Genomic DNA, 17039 nt, shown 5'->3' with positions numbered 1-17039 from the left:
GGAAGGGTCCTTACAGATCACAGAGCCATGGGATGGTTGGGTTGGACGGGTCCTTACAGATCACAGAGCCATGGGATGGTTGGGTTGGACGGGTCCTTACAGATCACAGAACCATGGGATGGTTGGGTTGGGCCATGGGGTGGTTGGGTTGGCTTGGGACGGGACGGTCTTTAGAGATCACAGAGGCATGGGATGGGCTGGGTTGGAAGGGTCCTTACAGATCACAGAGGCATGGGATGGGTTGGGTTGGAAGGGTCCTTACAGATCACAGAGCCATGGGATTGTTGGGTTGGACGGGTCCTTACAGATCACAGAATGATGGGATGGGTTGGTTTGGGTTGGCTCAGAAAAGTCCTTTAAGATCACCACAAATTGAGTTCTGTTGGCTTGGAATGGTCTTTACAGATCACCAAACCACGGGATGGGTTAGGCTGGAAGGGTCCTGAAAGATCACAGAGCCACAGAATGAGTTGTGTTGGGTTGGCATGGTCCTTACGGATCACAGAGCCATGGCATGGGTTGTGTGCCCAGTGCATTGTGGTGCAGCAATTCACCAGCATACAGCTGCTGCTGAACAAACCCAACACCTGCCCAGAGGAGGAAGGACAAGCGTCCAGAGCAACCTGCCCGAGTGGGACCAGAGAGAGAAACAGCACATGCTGAAAGCATCACAGCTGTACAACAATTTGGCTACTATGACCCAGAGAGACGGGACACAGGCAGCTGGGAATCCTTCCCATCATGGCTTACCAATGAAGGATTTGGCCTTTGGGGAGCACCAGCTGCTGGAAAGGAGCTCCGTGGAGAAGGGCCTGGGGGTACTGGTGGGCAATGGTTGACCAAGGGTTGACCACGAGCCAGCAGTGGGCTCTGGTGGCCAAGAGGACCAATGGTGTTCTGGTTGACCAATGGTTGGACAACAGTTGACCAATAGCTGATCATGAGCCAGCAGTGGGCTCTGGTGGCCAAGAAGGCCAATGGTGTTCTGGTTGACCAATGGTTGGACAACAGTTGACCAACAGTTGACCAAGGGTTGACCACGAGCCAGCAGTGTGTTCTGGTGGCCAAGAGGACCAATGGTGTCCTGGCTGACCAACGGTTGGCCAACAGCAGACCAATAGTTAAGCACAAGCCAGCAGTGGGCTCTGGAGGCCAAGAGGACCAATGGTGTTCTGGTTGACCAATGGTTGGACAACAGTTGACCAAGGGTTGACCAAGGGTTGACCACGAGCCAGCAGTGTGTTCTGGTGGCCAAGAGGACCAATGGTGTCCTGGCTGACCAACGGTTGGCCAACAGCAGACCAACAGTTAAGCATGAGCCAGCAGTGGGCTCTGGAGGCCAAGAAGGCCAATGGTGTTCTGGTTGACCAATGGTTGGACAACAGTAGATGAACAGTTGACCAGTGGCGGACCATGAGCCAGCAGTGGGCTCTAGTGGCCAAGAGGGTGGGCCCTGATGGCCAAGAGGGCCAATGGGTCCCTGAGACGCACTGCAAAGAGTGTGGCCTGCAGGGAAATGGATGTTCTCGTCCCCTCTGCACCGTCCCGGGGAGACTCCTAGCCCTGCAGCATCCCACGAGCCTTGGTCACGAAGCTCAAAGCAAGCACGGCTTTAATGACCCCCGGGTCACCCCTTAGAGCATCTCTTGTCACAACAAGTGCTCCTGGCCTCCCCTCTTGCCCCGGTCCTCGCAGGAAGACACGTGCAGAGCTCGCCCCCCCGGCTCTGACCGCCCCCCACGTGCGCCGCAGCGGCACCTAATGGGAAAACCCGACGCGGTAGGAAAACCTGACGCCGGGAGAGGAACGAGACGGGGCCGGCGCGTGGGAAGGGACCCGGGGCCGGCTGCTGTCCCTGGACGGGGGGCCGGGGACACGAGGAGCGCCTGCGGGAGGGAGCCGCAGCCGTGAGCGATTTTCAAGCCGGAGCGCGGAGAGGCTCCAAACAAAGAAGGGATCGCCGCGGGGCCGAGGAAACACGAGAGGAGCCCTTTGCCAGAGCACGGCGAGCAGCTGGGCCGGGACGCGGGGGATGCGGGGAGAGGGGCCGAAGCCAAGCTTTTGGCAGCCGGAGCGCCGGTAGCCGACAGAAGCCATTAGCAGCGCTTGGCCGCCGCGCAAAGCGACGCGTGGTTCCCGGACGCACAAACAGGCGCTCGGCGGCGGCCCCGGGCGATCTCCGGTTACGGCAGAGCCTGGGGGTGAAAGCCGGCATCGGCAGCGGCTTCCGATCACGCCCGGGCTCCGAGGTGCCGCTGTCGCAGCGCTGGGGGTCCCGGTCTCATAGGGTGGAAGGGCCGGGGGGGGCCATGGGGACCCAGAGCTCGTCGTGTCTGGGGTACGGAGACTGATGAGACGAGCTCTCGTCTTCGTTTAAGGGGGAAAAAACCCAAATGCGGCTGAATAAGGTTAAGGGAAAGCTGGTGCAGCAGCAGGAAGGAAAGGCAAAGCGTGAACAGTGTGGGTTTGGGTCATCCAAAGCAGTGCTGAGTGCGTGGCAATGCACACGGGGTGCAAGAAGGCCAACAGCGTCTGGTTCCCCACAGGGACCCCAAAGGGGATGCAGCAAGCTGGGGTCAAGAGGATGGGACGAGAGGAGATGGCCTCAGGTTGGATATTAGGGAAGGTGTTCTTCTCCCACTGAGCTGTCGTGGATGGGAACGGGATGCCCAGGGGGTCGGGGGGTCCCCATCCCTGGAGGTGGTCAGGAACAGTGCAGATGTGGCACTCGGGGACACGGGACATGCATGGTGGGGGTGGGCAGGGGGTGGACTGGGGGATCTCGGAGGTCTCTTCCAACCTTAATGACTCCATGGTTGTATTTAGGGCCACGGTGGGGGTGGGCAGGGGGTGGACTGGGGGATCTCGGAGGTCTCTTCCAACCTTAATGACTCCATGGTTGTATTTAGGGCCACGGTGGGGGTGGGCAGGGGGTGGACTGGGGGATCTCGGAGGTCTCTTCCAACCTTAATGACTCCATGGTTGTATTTAGGGCCACGGTGGGGGTGGGCAGGGGGTGGACTGGGGGATCTCGGAGGTCTCTTCCAACCTTAATGACACTGTGGTTCAGTTTGGGGTCATGGTGGGAATGGGTTGGGGTTGGACTGGGGGAGACCATGGAGGTCTTCTCCAATCTTGGTGATTCTACAATTCTATGACCACAGGAGCCCAAGCTGCCTCCTCCTGTTCTGCCCACCCCACGGACAGGGGATGAGCAGGGCAATCCCTGCAGCACGTTGGGATACACACCCCAAGAGCTCAGCAAGATGTTTCCAACCCAACCCATTCCACGGCTCTATGACCTTTAAGGACCGTTCCAACCCAACCATTCCATGGCTATACAGTCTTTAAGGACCCAACCCCCCAAGCATCCCGTGGCTCTACGATCCTTTAGGACCCTTCCAACCCAATCATTTTATGGGCTCTATGAACTTTAAGGATCCTTCCATCCCAATCATTCCACAGTTCTGCCATCTTCAAGGACCCTCCCAACCCCATCATCCCACGGCTCTACACCCTTTAAGGATCCTTCCAACCCAACCCTCCCACGGCTCTCTGATCTTCCAGGACCCTTCCAACCCAGCCATTCCATGGCTATACAGTCTTTAAGGACTCAACCCCCCAAGCATCCCGTGGCTCTACGATCCTTTAGGACCCTTCCAATCCAATCATTTTATGGGCTCTATGAACTTTAAGGATCCTTCCATCCCAATCATTCCACAGTTCTGCCATCTTCAAGGACCCTCCCAACCCCATCATCCCACGGCTCTACACCCTTTAAGGATCCTTCCAACCCAACCCTCCCACGGCTCTCTGATCTTCCAGGACCCTTCCAACCCAGCCATTCCATGGCTATACAGTCTTTAAGGACTCAACCCCCCAAGCATCCCGTGGCTCTACGATCCTTTAGGACCCTTCCAACCCAATCATTTTATGGGCTCTATGAACTTTAAGGATCCTTCCATCCCAATCATTCCACAGTTCTGCCATCTTCAAGGACCCTCCCGACCCCATCATCCCACGGCTCTACAGCCTTTAAGGATCCTTCCAACCCAACCCTCCCACGGCTCTGTGATCTTCCAGGACCCTTCCAACCCAACCATTCCATGACTCCATCCTCATTTACTCAGCACACCTCCCCTCCCCTGCGCAGGCCACTAATGGGTCCGAATGCAGGACAAGCGCAGACCCTTCGGCACCACCATCTGCGCCCACCCACCCCAACCACGAACCCCACAGGCCAATGGCCCTCCAGAAGCCAGCCTGGTAGCCGTGTGCTGGGCATCTCCTGGGCTCCCCTCCTCCCACTGGGCATCACTGCCACCCACCACAGGCTCAGCCCCCTCTCCTGGTGCAGAGGGACGCCGGGTTGTTTTTGACAGCCTCGTCTGTGCTGGCGGTGACGAATCCGCCCGCTATCTTCCAGAGGTTTTGCAAAGGGCCTGATTATTTTGTTCCAGAGTTTTTCCAGGAATTGAAGTAAAGACGAGCGGTGTTTTTTTGGACGAGTTGTGCTACTGGATGGGGAGGGATGAAAACAAAATCCCTGAGCGGGGCCAGCCTGCGAGAGAGCTGTGAGCAGGATGGGGGGGGGGAGGGAACGGGTCCAGGATAGCAGGCTGGCGTCGGTCACTGCATTGAGAAAGGCAGGGCACTGAGAAGGGCACTGCATTGAGAGAGGCACTGCATTGAGAAGGGCACTGCATTGAGAAGGGCACTGCATTGTATGGGGCACTGCATAGAGAAAGGCACTGCATTGAGAAGGGCACTGCACTGAGAAGGGCACTGCATTGAGAAAGGCACTGCATTGTATGGGGCACTGCATTGAGAAGGGCACTGCACTGAGAAGGGCACTGCATTGAGAAAGGCACTGCATTGTATGGGGCACTGCATTGTATGGGGCACTGCATTGGGAAGGTCACTGCAATGAGAAATGCACTGCATTGAGAAGGGCACTGCATTGTATGGGGCACTGCACTAAGAAGGGCATTGCAATGAGAAGGGCACTGCACTGAGAAGGGCACTGATTTGAGAAAGGCACTGCATTGCACATATGGCACTGCATCGCACATAGCACCACATCCATCAGGCACTGCACCACACCTATGTGGCACTGCATTGTGCATAGCACTGCACCACACATGTATGGCACTGCATTGCTCAGGGCACTGCACTGTGCAGGGCACTGCACTGCACATATGGCACTGCATTGCTCAGGGCACTGCATCGTGCATGGCACTGCACACACATATGGCACTGCACTGCCCAGGGCACTGCACTGTGCATGGCACTGCATTGCACATATGGGACTGCATTGCTCAGGGCACTGCATTGTGCAGGGCACCACATCCATCAGTCACTGCACCACACCTATGTGGCACTGCATTGCTCAGGGCACTGCATCGTGCACGGCACTGCATTGCACAAATGGCACTGCATTGCTCAGGGCACTGCATTGTGCATGGCACTGCATCACACATGGCACCACATCCATCAGGCACTGCAACACACATATGTGGCACTGCATTGCTCAGGGCACTGCACTGTGCATGGCACTGCACACACATACGGCACTGCATTGCTCAGAGCACTGCACTGTGCATGGCATTGCATTGCACTTATGGCACTGCATCACACATAGCACCACATCCATCAGGCACTGCACCACACCTATGTGGCACTGCATTGCTCAGGGCACTGCACTGTGCATGGCACTGCACTGCACATATGGGACTGCATTGCTCAGGGCACTGCACCACACATGGCACCACATCCATCAGGCACTGCAACACACATATGTGGCACTGCATTGCTCAGGGCACTGCATCGTGCATGGCACTGCATTGCACATATGGCACTGCATTGCTCAGAGCACTGCACTGTGCATGGCACTGCACACACATATACGGCACTGCATTGCTCAGAGCACTGCACTGTGCATGGCACTGCACACACATATGGCACTGCACTGCTCAGGGCACTGCACTGTGCATGGCACTGCATTGCACTTATGGCACTGCATTGCTCAGGGCACTGCATCGTGCATGGCACTGCATTGCACATATGGCACTGCATTGCTCAGGGCACTGCACTGGACATCACTGCCAGCACAGCTCTGCCCCAACCCAGGCACAGATGCTCACACCCCACAGCAGAGCCATCCCTGAGCCTCCCCCCACCCCCCCTTTGGCATCACCCATCACAGGGTGAGTGCCAGCACCCAGAGCCCTCAGCCACGGCACTGTGAGCACCCCCAGCTCCCACCGGCCGCCCTTCCAGCACCCTGAAAACAAGCAGTGGGCTTTGCACAGGAAAAGCACCTTCTCACTTTGCTCTATCCCCAGGGAGCAGGCAGTGCCGTTCTCCCTGCACCGAGGAATCCCAGCTGACCCTTTGTCCAGCATCTAAGGCTGCTTTGCAGAAAGCCACCCCCAATGCACAGAGGTGCTGAGCGCAGCAAAGCCAGGAGCCTCCAGAGCAGCTCCTGGAGAGATCAGAGCCACACACAGCACTGCAGGTGCAGGTCTATGCTGCCGAATGGGTGCAGAGCGGCGTAGGGCAAGCAGCTCTGGATGCATTCACCAGGAGTGGCCAACAGCTCCACGAGGCTGGAAGCGTGCTGGGAGCTGAGGGATGCTGGAGCAGCTGTTGGCAATTTGGCTCTGGGGTTGCACCGTCACCCGTGCCACGGCCACACCTGCAGGCAGCCGCCGCCGTCCCACCTGCGTGAGCCTCCCGGATGCTGCAGTGCAGCATTGCTGCGGTGGCTGCAGTGCGAGGGGAGCTTTGCCAGCAGCCCTGGCGTCCTGCAGCCCCGGCTCTGCCAGTGCAAGGATGGAGCAGCTCCAGCGCGGGGGTGGGAGGAGTGGTTGCGCTCCGCCATCCGCAGCGGGAAGCGAGCCGGGTCGGCACGGCGATGGGGTGAGGGCAGAATGTGGGACAAGGCAATGGGAACTGGCGGTGGTGGTGGCACAGAGCTCCATCCCTACAGGTGCCCGAGGTTGTGGATGGGGCCCTGGGCAGCCTGAGCTGGTTGGGGGGAGGGGGGGCAAACAGCCCATTGCAGGGGATCCTTCCAACCCAACCATTCTCGGTTCTGTGACCATTCAGGGCCCTTCCAACCCGACCACCCCACAGGTCTATGATGTTTAAGGACCCCTCCACCCCAACCATCCTCTTTAAGGACCCTTCCAAGCCAACCGTGCCACGGTTCTGCCATCTTCCATCTCCCCTCCAACCCAGCCGTGCTGCAGCACTCTGAATTAACGCAGCTCTCTCAATTAACGCGGCTCCCAATTTACACGGCTCTCTCAATTAACGCGGCTACGAATTAACAGAGCTCTCTGAATTAACGGGGCTCTCTGAATTCCCCTGCCCTGCACTTGCAGGCTGCTCCCTGCATCCCCTCCTCCCCCCCCTGGGGTGCAGTGGGGCCGGAGGAATCGGAGCAGATCCTGGAGTGCAGCCCATGGAACGGAGCTGAGCTGAGCCGGCACGCAGAAGGTGGGGGGGGGGGGGGGGGGGGGGGGGGGGAAGTAAATGGAAAAAAAGAGAAAAAAAAAAAAGAAGAAGAAAAGAAAAAAAGAAAGAAAGAAAGAAAGAAAGAAGGCAAAGTTTCCACTCATCAGCCGCAAGTTGTTGTGGGTTTCTCGCTCTCCTTGGGTCAGAGACCTGATCGGTTCAATGTATTCGGTGATGTCATTCCTTCCAGAAGGAAAAAGCCTTTCCTGCCCCAACTGAGCTGCTTTACAAACGCTTTAAATATCAGCTCTGGGGCAGCCAAGAGACAGAGTAATGGAGCTCCTTTTTCACGGCTGTATCAGCACCAGTTAATCACCGGCTCTCCCCTCCAGCAGCTCCAGCCCTCCCCGTCCCCCCCGGCAGCACCGCAGCCTCTCCTCATTGCCGGGCATGGCAATGCACGGGGACAGGGACACGCGGTGCCATGGGGAAGGGGCTGCCCCGATCCCAGCTTCGACGTGCTGAGCGTGGAAACTTTCCGTCCTGGAGAGCCAGGAGCCCCAACGAGTGCCCGAGTTGTGCAGCTGTGAGCTCCCGGTGCTGCGCCAACCCGGCTTCCCACGGCGGCCCCAAGCACCGGAGCCGGTGCCGAAACTGTCCCCAGTTTATGGGGGGGGGAAGAAGGGGAGAGGTGTGGGGCACAGGGGCTGAGCCATGCGTCGGGTTCCTCTGGCTCTGCTCAGCTCCTGTATTTACCCACAGGAGCCCACACGATGCCCCTCAATGAGAAATCCACAGGAAAGCCCACGGCCACGGTTGCTGGAGAAGGGCTCTTCGTATCGATGGCAGTGGGGGTGGGATTGGGTGCACGTGCAGTTTGCTGATGGCCCCCAGCTGAGTGGGGCAGCTGATCCAACAGAAGGAAGGGATGGCATCCAGAGGGTCCTGGGTAGGCTGAGGAGTGGGTTGGAGACGGATGAGGACTCTTCCAACCCAATTCCACGGTTCTATGCTCTTTAAGGACCCTTCCAACCTAACCATTCCATGGTTCTATGCTCTTTAAGGACCCTTCCAACCTAACCATTCCATGGCTCTATATTCCTTAAGGACCCTTCCAACCAAACCCAATTCCATGGTTCTATGTTCCTTAAGGACCCTTCCAACCAAACCCAATTCCATGGTTCTATGTTCCTTAAGGACCCTTCCAACCAACCATTCCATGGTTCTATATTCCTTAAGGACCCTTCCAACCAACCCCGTTCCATGGTTCTATATTCCTTAAGGACCCTTCCAACCAACCCCATTCCATGGTTCTATATTCCTTAAGGACCCTTCCAACCAAATCCAATTCCATGGTTCTATGTTCCTTAAGGACCCGTCCAACCAACCCCATTCCATGATTCTATGTTCCTTAAGGACCCTTCCAACCAACCCCGTTCCATGGTTCTATGTTCCTTAAGGACCCTTCCAACCAACCCCATTCCATGATTCTATGTTCCTTAAGGATCCTTCCAACCAACCCCATTCCATGATTCTATGTTCCTTAAGGATCCTTCCAACCAACCCCATTCCATTGTTCTATATTCCTTAAGGACCCTTCCAACCAAACCCATTCTATGGTTCTATATTCCTATAGTCCCTGTCTCTGGAGGTATTACAGAACAGCGGAGATCTGGAACCTGGGGACACGGTCAGTGGGCATGGTGGGACGAGTTGGGTTGGACTGGGGGATCTTGGAAGTCTCTTCCAATCTTAATGACCCTATGGTTCTGTTTAGGGTCACGGTGGAGATGGACTGGGGTTGGACTGGGGGATCTTGGAGGTCTCTTCCAACCTTAATGACCCTACGGTCCTATTTAGGGTCATGGTGGAGATGGACTGGGGTTGAACTGGGGGATCTTGGAGGTCTCTTCCAACCTTAATGACCCTGTGGTTCTGTTTAGGGTCATGGTGAAGATGGACTGGGGGATCTTGGAGGTCTCTCCCAACCTTAATGACCCTGTGGTTCTATTTAGGGTTATGGTGGAGATGGACTGGGGTTGGACTGGGGGATCTTGCATATCTTATCCATCCCCAATGATTCTATGACCACCCCACGCCCCAGCACATAGCAGAGCGCTCCTGGTGCACGCAGCTCAGGGACTGCCACGCGTCCTCGAGGTCCCACAGCACCGACCTCAGCTTGAAGCACCACAGCTCCCGATGCTCCCCACTATTGGCACCACTGTGTGCAGAGCCGAACGCCCGCGCAGCCTCTGGCACCGTCATCTCCTCGTGGTGCTGTGATGCTGTGTAAGGTAATACGGCCTCACAGCGAGCGCGTCTCCCTCTCCTCCCATCCCTGTTTTAAACCTGACGCCGTTTCATCCCATCAAATATCCCCGTGCTTCCTCCTGCATCCTGTTCGTGTCCTCCCGACTGCTTCGCCTCCAGCCGACACTGATCTCCTCACATCTCCTCGTCTGCACGCTCCCCCCAGGCCTCCAATTATCCCCTCCATCCATCTCCAAGGCTCCTTTCGCTCTCCCTCCGCCGTTCCAAAACGGGATGGTGGAAATGGGGCATGGCGCTGCAGCTGGAGGACCTCGGCGGTGGGCTGGAGCTGCAACGCAGCCCTTTCCTCCCCGTGTCCTTCTTTCAGCTCCTTCCCGACGCTGAGCGTGGCAGCCCATGTAATTGCTTGTGCTCGAAGGGAAAGGAGGCACCGAGGAGCCCTGAGCCACATCCTTCAGCGCAGGCGAGCACCCAAAGCTCCGTGCCACGGTCCCTCCCCAGCGCACAACCCAACTGCAGGGTGCGGTGCCCCCAGCAATGGGAACAGGAGCTTTTTGGAAGGGACAAAGCAGCACTGAGAGGTACTTCCCCCTTGGAAAAAAAAGTTAAGGAGCGTAAAAAGAGTGGAACTGAGCAGCAGAGCTGCTTTGGGAAGCGGGAGGTTCCCCAAGTGCCACCCTGGGGCTGCCTGTGAGCTTTGGCACGGCGCTGACCGTTGAGTCCCTCCTTGTCTGGCTCTGGAGCTTCGGTACAGCACGGCACTGCCCACAGGCCTCTGCACAGCACAGCCACCCATGGAATCTCTCCTTGCGTGGCTCCGGAGCTTTGGCACAGCAAAGCACTGCTCACAGGGCCCCTCCTCGCCCAGCTCCAGAGCTCCGGCGCGGCACAGCGCTGCCCATGAGCTTTGGCACAGCACAGCCGCCTGCTGGGTCCCTCCTTTCCTGGCTCCGGAGCTTTGGCACTGCACAGAACTGCTTGCAAACTCCAGCACGGTACAGCACTGCCCACAGGGCCCCTCCTCGCCCACCTCCAGGGCTTTGGCACGGCACTGCCCACGAGCTCCGTCACCGCACACCCCATAAGCTCCGTCACCGCGCATCCCATAAGCTCTGGCACGACGCTGCCCACAAGCTCTGCTCCGGCACTGCCCACAAGCTCTGGCACGGCACTGACTGCCCATGAGCCCCAGCATGGCACTGCCCACTCCTCCCTCACCCGCTCCAGGGTCTGAGCAGGCGCTCGCTGGCCAGGCACACTCGCGGGGGAGCGCAGAGATCAGCCGGAGCCAGGCAGGTCAGGAAGCGCACGCACAGCCGTGCACACACACACACACACACACGGAGTGATGAGTGAAGGAGCCGTCTGCCAGCAGCACATTCTGCAGCACTTTTCTCTCTTGGCTAATCAGCTACTGAAAGAAGAGCTCCCTGCGCCCGGCCAGCTCTCGCCCCCCGCCCGGCTCAGCTGCGCTGCGGAGGAGGGAAGTGGGCTTGGAACGGCCGCCGCGCTCCGAGGAGCACTCAGCGCTCCTTCATTCATTATCCACTGACATATGGAATAGTCATTGTGGGAGGAAACAGAACCAAACAAAAGCCCCAAACTGCTTCCTCCCAGCGAGGCCCTGACAGCCGCGGCAGCTCGAGGCCATTCATCTCCGTGCCGAGCGCCGGGATGGGGAGAGAGAGGGGGTGGAGGGGGGGGGTGCACGCCGGCACCGCGGGCACATGCACGGCTGTGCCACCGGGAGCCCCCGCATGCACTGCAGGCTGCACACCCGGCCAGGAAACCGCCGGGGTTTTGTTGTGTCTCTGCACGGCAGAGAGGCCGGGCGCACGGCCAGGAGGAGCTGCCAAGCGAGCAGGAGAGCGGGGCAGAGCGGGGCCATTACTCTTTATTAAGGAGCTCGGAGCCCCCGCACAGGCGCTGAGTGACAGCGGCACGGCTCAGGGCGCCCCGGGGGCAGCGGCTGCACCGTGGGGTGTTTTGCCACCCGTGCTGCTTGTGGGGTCGGCTGTGGGCACGGCAATGGGTCGGACGGCGGCGGCCCCACGGGGAGGGCGAGGTGCCATGGCGTGGCCCCGTGTCAGGGGCAGCCACCAGCAGGTGACAAAGAGCAGCCGGGAGGCACCAGGGGGCGTCTCTACCTCAGTTTGGTGCGTGCTGCCCCAGGATGCCCGGTGTTCGGGGTGATGGATGGGGTCACCTCTCCTGCAGCTCTGTGGGGGGGCACAATGGGGAGGGACACCCCGCTGTCCCCAGAGCAGCTGCAGGGACGGACGGTGCTGTGCCCACACCAGCATTGGTTGCCATGCTTTGCCCAAGGGTTGCACAGGGAAGGGTCTGGGATTGGAGCCCCCCAGTGCATCCCATCCATTCACTGCTTGCTTCCAGTGCCCATAGGTGGGACGGGCTGAGCCCCATCCTCAGGGTCCTCAGGACACCCTGCTGTCCCCAGAGCAGCTGCAGGGACGGACGGTGCTGTGCCCACACCAGCATTGGTTGCCATGCTTTGCCCAAAGGTTGCACAGGGAAGGGTCTGGGATCGGAGCCCCCCAGTGCCTCCCATCCATTCACTTCTTGCTCCCAGTGCCCATAGGTGGGACGGGCTGAGCCCCATCTGCAGGGTCCTTGGGACACCCCGCTGTCCCCAGAGCAGCTGCAGGGACGGACGGTGCTGTGCCCACACCAGCATTGGTTGCCATGCTTTGCCCAAAGGTTGCACAGGGAAGGGTCTGGGATCGGAGCCCCCCAGTGCATCCCATCCATTCACTTCTTGCTTCCAGTGCCCCCAGGTGGGACGGGCTGAGCCCCATCTGCAGGGTCCTCAGGACACCCTGCTGTCCCCAGAGCAGCTGCAGGGACGGACGGTGCTGTGCCCACACCAGCATTGGTTGCCATGCTTTGCCCAAAGGTTGCACAGGGACGGATCTGGGATCGGAGCCCCCCAGTGCATCCCATCCATTCACTGCTTGTTTCCAGTGCCCCCAGGTGGGACGGGCTGAGCCCCATCCGCAGGGTCCTCAGGGCTGCACGCACCTCCAGTATCACCCTTGAGAGCACCGCGGTCCTTTGATTAGGATGAGGCCACTCATTAATGAGTTCATGCATTCATTAGAACGAAGCTACGGAACAAAAGCTGAAGGGGGGGGGGGGTCTCAAAGCAAAAGAGATAACGAGAAATGGAAGATAACGCCCCCCCCCCCCCCTGCAGCACGAAGCCGGGGCAGTGCGGGGCGATGAGCACAAAGCGGCCGCAGGAAGCAGCAGCAGCACCAGGGGATCTTCTGGAGGAGAGATAAATACAATCACAGAGGGCAGGGGGCTGGGAGCGGGGAACAGGAACAAAGCCACTGGAAGCTGCTCTGATGTCAACAGGTTCTGAATCAGCGCTCCCCCCACGGGGGCCCTGCACCGGGACCAGCTGGGGAGGGGGGAGACCTCGGATTCCTTCATGAAAGGGTTTTTTTCCTGGGTTATGCTGGAGACATTACACAAGTGTATGTTTTCTATAGTCATATATTTCCCCTCTCTCTAAATCTCTATTCCAGACCTGGGGGCTGCCGGCAGCTCCAGCGCCAACCCAGGTGGGCCTCCAGCGTCCAGCCCCGGGGCACGGTGTGCTCCCAGACCTGCCTCCTGTCTCCCGAGCCAGGGCTGAGGCCCTTCACTAGCTGCAGGGCTGAGGAGCTGCTGTGCTGGCACTCAATGCCCCAATATACCACACCGTGCCTTGATATACCACACCATTCCACGATATACCACACCATTCTGCAATATACCACCCCATGCTTTGATATACCACGCCATTCCATGATATACCACACCATTCTGCAATATACCACCCCATGCTTTGATATACCACGCCATTCCATGATATACCACACCATTCTGCAATATACCACCCTGTGCTTTGATATACCACGCCATGCCCCGATATACCACACCATTCTACAATATACCACCCTGTGCTTTGATATACCATGCCATGCCCCGATATACCACACCATTCAGCAATATACCACCCTGTGCTTTGATATATCACACCATTGTACAATATACCACGCCGTGCTTTGATATACCACGCCATTCCAAGATATACCACCCCATTCTACAATATACCACCCTGTGCTTTGATATACCACGCCATGCCCCGATATACCACACCACAGAGGATATACCACCCTGTGCTTTGATATACCACGCCATGCCCCGATACACCACACCATTCCACAATATACCACCCCGTGCTTTGATACACGCGATTCCACGATATACCACACCATTCTACAATATACCACCCCATGCTTTGATATACCACGCCATTCCATGATATACCACGCCATTCTACAATATACCACCCCGTGCTTTGATATACCATGCCATGCCCTGATATACCACACCACAGAGGATATAGCCCAGAGGATATATACAGAGGATACACCAGAACCAGAGGATATATCCCAACTTGGAAGGGACCCGTAAGAATCGTCAAGTCCAACTCCTGGCAATTGGGCTAGGAATACTCAAAATGGGGCTGTGAGCCCTCACAATAGGGCCATAAGACCTCAAGATGGAGTTTTCAGCCCCCAAAATGCCATGCCCCAATATACAACACCATGCCCCAATATATCACGCCTTTCTGCAATACACCATGCCATGCTCTAATATACCACATCACAGAATCAGAGAATATATCCCAACTTAGAAGGGACCCATAAGGACCACCGAGTCTGACTCCTGGCAATAGCACTAGGAGTTCTGAAGACGGGGCTGTGATCCCTCAAAATAGGGCCATAAGATCTCAAAATGAGGTTTCAAGCTCTCAAAACTTCCAGTATAACACACCGTGCCTCAATATACCACATCACAGAATCAGAGAATATATCCCAAGTCTTGATGATCCTAACAGGTCTCTTCCGAAGTCCAACACGCGACAATGGCTAAGAGTTCTCAAAACGGGGTCGTGATCCCTCAAAATAGGGCCAAAAGCCTTCAAAATGGGGGCTCCGAGCCTTCAAAATGGGGGCTCCGAGCCCTCAAAATGCCCTCACATACCTCATCATGCCCCAATATGCCAAGCTGCACCCCAGTATGCCATGCCATGCCCTGATATACCACACCACACAATTACAGAATATATCCCAACTTGGCAGGGACCCATAAGAATCACAGAGTCGAACTCCTGGCAAATGGGCTAGGGATACACAAAGTTGGGCCACGATCCCTCAAAACAGGGACATATGACCTCAAAATGGCCTTCTGAGCTCAAAATGCCTGGATATACCACGCTGTGCCCTGATAATACCTCACCACGGAATCAGAGAATATATCTCAACTTGGAAGGGACCCATTAGGATCACTGAGTCCAACTCTTGCCAATGGGGTGTGAGTTCTCAAAATGGAGCCACGATCCCTCAAAATTGGGCCATATGACCTCAAAATAGGGCCATGAGACCTCAAAATGGGGTTTGGAGGCCTCAAAATGACTCTATATACGACACCATGCCCCGGTATAGCACGCCATGCTCCAGTATAGCACGCCATGCCCCAGTATAGTACGCCATGCCCTCCAACCTCGCCAGTGCCCCACAGGCCGCCCCACACATCCCTCTCAGCACCTTCCAGTGAACCCAGAGCCCGGCAACAGGGCCAGACCAAACGCCCCCGCGGCACTTGGCGCTCGCCCCATCCCGACCCCAGGGCTCCGCAGGAGCAGCTGATTTGCGCCAATCGCGTTAATTGATTTAGCAGACGATTAAGAAAGGCAACGAAGTTGGTTTGGAACAAGTCAAGCCAAGGAGCATTCTGTGGCCCGGATCCTGCTGCCTCTTGCACAAGCAGTTCCCAACCTCCAGCGCCAGGCACTGTGAGCACTGCGCTTCACCACCAGCCCCCCCAGCCCTGCTGGGTGCCAGCACTGAGCTGCAGGGTGGGCAGCCCCCCCCCCATCACATCCAAAGCTCTTTGACCAACCTCCCTCCCTCCGGGTTTGCACGGAAGGCGACGCAGTGAGAAATCCACCACCCCTATGTCGTATCCACACATATCAAGCTGGCAGGGGGTCCTACCTCCTCATCCGAGCTGTCCTCCTCGTACTCATCCGGAACGCTCAGACCCTCGCTGTCCTTCAGAGGGGGATCAGCCCCCAGGGCTTTGCTCTTCCTGGGAGCCCCTTTGACCTGAAAGAGAAGAAAACAGCTTAGCAAGGGCCCGCCACGTGAACCTTCGTGCTTTTGGGTTCGCGCCGTGCAGCGCTCATAGCTCCTCGGGGACGGCGCATTACAGGGAAGGAAGGAAGGAAAGAAAGGGCTCATTAAGCACCGCGCACGTCTGCTCATCTGGGACCACGAAGACAGAAAGCCCATCAGCCCCTGTCTGAGGACGGGCTGCCGAGCCGCGCTCTGACAGCTGCTCAGCTCACAGCGCTGCATTCCCACTCACCGCGCTCACAGCCTTTCCTGTCTCGGCTGCTTCCCCATCCCGGCCGTGCCCAGAGCAGATCTCAGAGCTCTGCAGAGCCCCTCTGCTCCCATGAGCTCGGTGCCACACGATGAAGCTGGGGGCAGCAGCCCTGAACTGGGGGAAGAGAGCAGACACAACGCCCTGCAAGGTGTGTGTATGGCCGAGGGTGAGGTGCTGCGAGGGGCTGGAGGGTGCGAGCGTATGGAAGCCCTGCAAGTGCAGACTGAGGAAAAACGGATGCTCAGAAGGGTTTCTGGAGGTCCCTGCTACACCAAAGCCAGCTTCCAGGCTCCATCAGGATGCTGAGCAGTCATGCTCCCATATCTCCATGGATAGAGAGCTCACCGCTGCCTGGGTCCCGTCCCAGAAGTCTACCAGGACAAGAGCTCCCTCCTCACCTCCATCCAGGGGTCTCCCTTCCGCTCTGTGCCCCCTGTCCCCGGGCAGGACAACAGCCTGGCTGCCTCTCCCTGGCAGCTCAGCCCTCGTACCCTTCTGTCCCTCCAGCAAACCGGGTCCTCAAACGGACCCAGCGCATGGATGGGTCTCAGGAGCATCACACTTGAGGTGCCGCTCCCATCCCTGTTGGCATGCTCTCACTGTGCCTTTGCCCATCCGCCCCAACATCAGGTCAGTGTGGTCATGGACACCTGCAGCCCCCGGCCCACCTCTCCCGAGCTGCTCCTGTGAACTCAGCCCCACTGCTCAGCTTAGTTCTGAGCCCAGTGTGGGACGCGCTGCCCCTTGAGCTCCACCAGCCCTTCCCTGCAGCGCTCCGACTGCTCCCCACGGCTTAGAACAGATCTTCTTAGGATGAAATTCTTTACTGTGAGGGTGGT

At 57.7% G+C, this 17039-nt stretch overlaps 1 protein-coding gene across 1 annotated transcript in view; it reads right to left on the bottom strand.

The window, feature by feature from the left end:
• BOP1 (block of proliferation 1) overlaps positions 1–17039 on the bottom strand; it is a 78394-nt gene that overhangs the window by 50195 nt on the left and 11160 nt on the right. Inside the window, exon 3 of the mRNA XM_025148111.3 lies at positions 15807–15917. Within this exon, the coding sequence (XP_025003879.2) occupies positions 15807–15917 (111 nt within the window). The remainder of the gene's footprint in view (positions 1–15806; positions 15918–17039) is intronic.

This window comes from Gallus gallus, chromosome 2 (assembly GCF_016699485.2).
Source record: "Gallus gallus isolate bGalGal1 chromosome 2, bGalGal1.mat.broiler.GRCg7b, whole genome shotgun sequence".
In the NCBI taxonomy this organism is placed as follows: Eukaryota; Metazoa; Chordata; class Aves; order Galliformes; family Phasianidae; genus Gallus; species Gallus gallus.
This window is presented reverse-complemented; position numbering and strand designations above follow the sequence as displayed.